We start from the raw sequence: 6,512 nt of genomic DNA on the forward strand, positions 1-6,512 counted from the left end.
GCAGCTTGTTCATATCGATGTTCGCTGGATGATCGTTGTTGTTCATTGTAGTTCGGTCATGTTGCACTTCGCTCTACTCTGGTTTTTCCTTTTTATTTCCTTTTGTTTTTCCATCAGTTTTTTTAATTCATTGTTTTTACCGGTTTCTTTTCTTTCTATTCTCTTTGTTGTTCTTTTTTATTTCGTAGTCTTTCAGTGGTTATGCTTTTTCATTTCTTCATTTTTCTTCATTTTCTTTGTTTCTTTCTTACTTTTCATCAGATTTTTTCATTTGCCTGTTTCTTCCTCGATTCTCACTGTTCCCATTCTTTTTTGCATTGGTTTTATTTAATTTTTTTGTTTTTGCATTGGCAATTGATAGGATCACCCAGGGCATGGGGCAGTACAACACGAAAAAAATAAAAAGTAAGCAGACTCCCAACGCAGCATGCACTCAGGACGTAAGGAACTCTCGCGTGAAGACCGATGCTGAAAATGGAGGAGTGTAACTTCACAAGAGACATAAGGTACTCTCTTAACAAATTTTCCACAAAAATAAAAGACGTAAGGTACTCTCGCATGAAGCATGAGCACAAGATAGGCCAACCTACGCGTGCGGGAGCCACAAGTTTTTTTTTTTCATTTTTTTACTTTAGTTTATAGTTCCACATATCCCAAATAGATACATTAATATATTCAAAAAACACTTTAAATAAAAACGCTAGAAAAATGTTATCCAAGCATTTGAAAAATGTTAAATAAGTATATTGAAAATATTTCTCATGTATATGAAAATGTATAAAAAACAATAATGCGTGTGAAGAAATTGATAACGTATTTAAAAATTGTTAATCACGCATTTCAAAAATGTTAAATGTGTATAGAAAAATTATTGACCATGTATTCCAAAAATGACAATCTTGTACTAAAACAAATGTTAGTTAAGGATATAAAAATGTTAAATGTGTATAGAAAAAATGTTGACCATGTTTGAAAAAAATGTTAATCTTATACTTAAAAAATGTCAATCAAGCATTTTGAAAAAATGGTAAATGTATTTACAAACAAAGTTTTATATCAAGGTTTTATATTGCTTACCGGGATCAAGCATTTTGAAAAAATGTAAATGTATTTAGAAACAATATTGACCATGTATTCAAAGTTAAACTTGTATTCGCAAGATCTTAAATGTGTATTAGAAAAATATATTGAAAATATAGGAAAAATATACAATGTGTATGGAGAAAAATAGACATAAAAATTCTGAAAAAATTGTAATCATGTTTTTTGAAAATGTTAACTGTGTATATAAAAAATCTTATGTATAATAAAATATTAAATGTGTAACGAAAATAAGGTATCACATGTTAAACAAAAAAGAAGCCGATGAAAAATCAACAAAAAAGCATAGAAAACAAGAAAGCCAATAAAAACCAAAAAGGGAAAACAATGAAAACAAAACAAAAGAAATGAGAAAGAAAAGAAACCAATGCAAAAAAGAGCGAAACCAAAAAAACCGAGATAGGAACAAAGAAAGCAAAAGGAAACCCAAGAAAGGAACCAAGAAAGAAATAAAGAAAAGCAAAAAAAAAATAAAGAAACACTTAAAAATGAAAAACCGGTGACAACCGAGAAAGAACAAAGAAAACCCATGAAAGAACAAAGAAAACATAAAAACAAGAGAAAACCATGATTAAAACGAAAAACAAGTGAAAAACAAAAAAGGACAAGAAACAAAAAAATAAAAGAGAAAAAGAAAAATAGAGTTGAACCAGCAAAGCGATCGACCGCTCGTGAGCGAACTTCGCGCAGCAGCATTCGAAAAAAAGAAGTCCTTCGGCGGGAGAAGCTACCGTCTCCCATAAGTGAGCATAGCTCTCGCGGAGAATCGGGAGGTCGGCTGATTCTACGTTTACACTGTGTTGGACTAAAATGGTGGGAGAATTAGGCCCCCCGAATTAAGTTCGGACGTGTCTAGTGGGCGGCCGGCTGCCCACTAGTGCAACCGAGCGGCCGGCTGAAAAAGGTAACCCCCTGTCCCCGCGGAACAGAAAAGGAAGGGGCCACCAAACCGACCGATCGACCGGCCACCAAACAGACCAATCGAGCGGCCACCAACAGAATCGCCCACACCCCCACGTGGCCAGCTGTCCCCAGCTCGCCCCCACGCCCGCTCGCCACCATGCCCCAGCCCCTTCCACGCTGCCTTCTTCTTCTGCACGCCAGAAAGGAGATCCAACAGAATCGCCCCTAGCCCTTCTTCCTCCTCCTACACAGCCGCCATGGGAGCCCCAAAGTAGAAGAAGGAGCTGCTTCAAAAAAGAAGATCTAAGGGCAGGGTGGTCGGAGCCATACCAGGCAGTAACATCAAGTAGGTAAGCCCCCTCTGCCCCTCTTCACTTCCCCCTTTCTTCTACTGCATATATGTAGGCATATGTAAACCCCCTTCTCCATGGATCTAGCACAAATCCATGGAGAAGCTGCTTCAAAAAAGAGATGAATCTGGCACATCACACCACCCTACTTGATGTTACTGTTGGATGGGTTAAACAAGCCAAAAACTACTTGGTGCATGCCAAACAAGTTTCTACCGCCTGGATGTGTTAAACAAGCCAACTAAAACAAATTCACTGGCCAATTAAAACATGATTAAAGCCAACTCAAACAAAAACATGTTTTCTGGCCAACTAAAACATGCATGTTGGCCAAAACTGAGAAAATGTATCCTGGCCAACTGAGACATCTATTCTAGCCAACTAAATACATTAACTGTCTAACTGAACATGCATGTTGGCCAAAACTGAAATAAATGAAACCTGGCCAACTGAGACATCTATTCTAGCCAACTAAAAACATTGAATGTCCAACTGAATATGTATGCTGGCCAACTGGAAAAATGCATCCTGGCAATTGAGACATCTATTCTAGCGAAAACCAGAAATCTGTAGTGCGACAGCAAAAACACAAGAACTTTTGTCCATGGCTAATGAAGCCACAAACCATATTAACATATTCACGCATATAATCTTGTCCCACACATATATCTGGTCCCACACCTATTGCAAACCATATTAATATGTTCAATATACCAGAGCTAAAAACATAAACGGCGATGAAAAACATATAACTATAATTTGTCCTCCAATTCTTCTTTCTTCTTTCACCTGGATTTTCCGTCTCAAATGTAACATCAAATTATGTGCAGAAAAAATCTGAAAGAGCTCCTTGTGAAACAGAAACCTACAGATCATTGCAACAAAACAAAGGGAAAAAGTCAGAAAACTCTGTAGTAAAAAGAAGTCATGCTCTTGCCAGCTATTTACTGCAAACTGTGCAACTAACATAACAACTCTGTGCAAACAAAAAAATTCATAACTGTTATATGTGCATGGAGTGTGTGGTTACCAACTAAGATTGTCACAAAATGGTGTGCAACTGCCTATTTACTAAGTTTTTAGGTTGTTTGAAACACTCTTTTCTGTGGTTACCAACTGATGACATCAATTTCTTCTTTTTTATATGTGCATGGAGTGTGTGGCAGCATCCAAAAAAAGGAAAAAATGCTTGATCTCAATGAGTTGCCTCCTGATCTCAATGAGCTTCCTCATGATATGGATCAGCAGCAACCCAGCATACAACAAGGAAAATGGACAGAAAATGTTCGATTTGTTTACTACACGCAGTCAAGTCATGATGGTAACCCTATGGGCCATGACAATGTGGCAGGCAATCATCAGACCGTGGTGCCCCTGTAGTGGTTTCTTTGCAGTCAGAGAGCCATACTCTTGATGACACGGGAACCGAGGAAAATGTTCCTGGTCCAACCAGGACTGAGCTAGGAGCTGGGGCTGTTGACGGAGTTGTGCAAGGAGAAGGAGAGGATGAGGCTGGTTCTCAATCTATGGAACCCTATGTTGGCATGAGATTTGACAGCCTTCAAATTGCTAAGGATCACTACAACAGCTACGCACTACAGATGGGTTTCTCTATCAAGATGAACACCTCTAGATGGACACCCCGCACCAATGAATTGATAAAACAACAGTTTTGCTGCAACAAGTTCAAGAAGCCCAAAGCTGATGATGGAGGAGCTGAGGCTCCTCCTGTCCTGGACCCTATTCCAGATCCAAAATCTGTTGACAGTGATGAGGAGATGGAAGAAGAACCTCCAATATTTGCTGAAGAGGAGGATGATACTAGTAAGAAGAAGAAGAAGCGCAAACGCGAGACAATAAAGCAGACTCAATGCAAGGCGAAAATGTTGGTGAAGCTGATAGATGGGCGATGGGAAGTGACGCACTTTGTTCGTGACCACAATCATCCGCTCGTGAACAAACCTTCATTCTCAAAATACTTGAGATCCCACCAAGGCATCTCACCTGATGAAAAGGAGTTTCTTTGCATCTCGTATAACTGCAACTTGACTACAGGTGTGGTGTTTTTTTCTATAACTGCAACCTGATGAAAAGAATTAAGTTTCCCTCTAGGCAGTCCAGTGTGCAACTGTTATGGTACTACCGTGCAACTGAAATGACTTAACTGTGCAACTGGTGTCCCAACTTCCCATGCTGTTTGTATATCACTTTTGGTGCTTGTTGTGCAACTAGATTGTCTTTACTGTGCAACTACACAATGTCCTATATGCAAAAAGTGCAAAGTGTTTTTAAAAAAGTGCAGCTAGGTGTCCATTTCCTGCGATTATCTTCTGTGCCAACACATGTCCTATTAATGTGCAGCTGGATGTGCGCATTCGTGCAACTAAAAAAGGATATACTGTTTGTTTTTGTATTATGCAGGACGTATGATGCATGTAATGGCAGAGTTCTATGGATCTGAGATGATGGTGCCGTTTGGACCAAAGGCAATAACAAATCTGTGTACAAGTTTCCGTAGAGATGACACAAAGGAGGGTGATCTGATTGAGACAATTGCGCACTTCAAGGATATACAAAAAACCGATCCAGACTTCTTCTATAAGGTGAAATATGATGAAGAGGACAGAGTTGTCAACATATTTTGGGTGGATGGCTTAGCTCGAAAAGCTTATGCAGAGGCGTACCACGATTGCATATCCTTTGACACCACCTACATGACCAACATGTACAATATGCCGTTCGCGCCCTTCATAGGAATAAATCGACATGGCCAATCTTTCATGCTGGGTTGCGCGTTTGTGAGGCAGGAGTTGGCATCGAGCTTTGATTGGGTCTTTGGAGCATTCCTAGAGGCTATGGATGGCAAACCTCCTGACAACTTCATCACCGATCAGGATGGTGTAATGAGGCAATCAATACAGAGCATCTTTCCAACCACCGTGCACCGCTGTTGTCGATGGCACATCATGAAAAAGGCTCAGGAAAAACTTGGTTGGCTGCTGTGCCGGAATCCAGGACTCTCTGATGATTTCAACAAGTGTGTTGACTTCAGCTTCACTATAGACGAGTTTGAGCAGAATTGAGCTGGGTTAATGATGAAGTACGAGGCTATGACACACACGCACTTAGAGAAGTTGTACGAATACAGGTCAACTTGGGTGCCGTGCTACTTCAAACACAGGTTCTTCCCCTTCCTACAGTCTACACAGCGTAGTGAGGGGTTCAACGCCGTCCTGAAAAGATATGTGAACCCACACAACTCAATGCTGAACTTCGTCAAGCAATATGAAAAAAATCCAGAACCACATCCTTGCCAAGGAAGGCTGCAATGATTACAGGACAGAACACCTTGAGGTTGAGCTGTGGTCCAACTTCCCAATAGAGAAGCAAGCTTACAAAACCTATACTAGGGACCTTTACCGCAAGTTCTGAGAAGAGTTTGAGCTGATTGGACATTATAATGCATTCCAAGTTGGTGCTGATATATTTGAGCTCAGACCGAACCAGGAATTTGTTGCCAAATATGGTTCTCGAAACTACTTGGTGCAGGCAAGGGTGGAGGAGGGTTCCTATTTGTGTGAGTGCTGTAAAATGGACAAGGACGGCATCCTCTGTTGCCACATCCTCAATCAAAGAAGCAGACAAGGGAGAGGAACATGATATACGATTTTTGGAAACTAGCAAAGTTTGCGAGTGGTTCTGATCCAGCACAAGCTATTGTATACAAGCATATGCGCGCAGCACGTACCGAGATTGGCCACCTGAACAAGTCCAAGAAAAAGAAAAAACCGATTGCTGCCACGGGGCCATCAGATGATAGCAACCCTCGAGGACCTCCTCCACCTCCAGGCAGCAATCAGGGGGCTCATCATCCAGGTAATTACCTGCCCCAACTCCTGATCTAACTAGGTGTGTAACTTCAGTTGCACACATCATTGTGCCTAGTTGCACACATCATGGTGCCCAGTTGCACAGAACAGGCTGCCTAGTTGCGCACGCTGTGTTAGTTCAAGCATCAAGATAACACAACTAACTTGTTTTTCCTGTTCTGGATATAGGTGATGTCAACCCTCAAGGACCTCCTCCACCTCCTGGCTGTACACGGCATCCTCCGCCACCTCCTCCCCCGCGTGCTCCTCCCAATGGCCCTACATGCAG

The 6,512-nt window shown here is 41.0% G+C and overlaps 1 protein-coding gene across 1 annotated transcript; it reads left to right on the forward strand.

The window, feature by feature from the left end:
* The first annotated feature begins 2,190 nt into the window (after positions 1-2,190).
* On the forward strand, positions 2,191-6,255 carry LOC109733439 (protein FAR1-RELATED SEQUENCE 5-like). The gene is made up of 3 exons (XM_040395424.3): positions 2,191-2,354; positions 3,511-4,409; positions 4,776-6,255. The coding sequence occupies exons 2-3, from the start codon at positions 3,881-3,883 to the stop codon at positions 5,435-5,437; spliced, it is 1,191 nt and encodes a 396-aa protein (XP_040251358.1). The 5' UTR covers positions 2,191-2,354; positions 3,511-3,880; the 3' UTR covers positions 5,438-6,255.
* Positions 6,256-6,512: the final 257 nt, after the last annotated feature.

The sequence above is a fragment of the Aegilops tauschii genome, chromosome 7, assembly GCF_002575655.3.
Source record: "Aegilops tauschii subsp. strangulata cultivar AL8/78 chromosome 7, Aet v6.0, whole genome shotgun sequence".
NCBI lineage: Eukaryota > Viridiplantae > Streptophyta > Magnoliopsida > Poales > Poaceae > Aegilops > Aegilops tauschii.

What these genes read in the sequence shown, in the direction of transcription:
- LOC109733439 (XM_040395424.3), top strand. Translation starts at nt 3,881, where the DNA reads ATGGAACCCTATGTTGGCATGAGATTTGACAGCCTTCAAATTGCTAAG. An exon ending in TAACTGCAACTTGACTACAG is followed by an intron (nt 4,410 to 4,775) that starts GTGTGGTGTTTT and finishes TGTATTATGCAG; the next exon opens with GACGTATGATGCATGTAATG.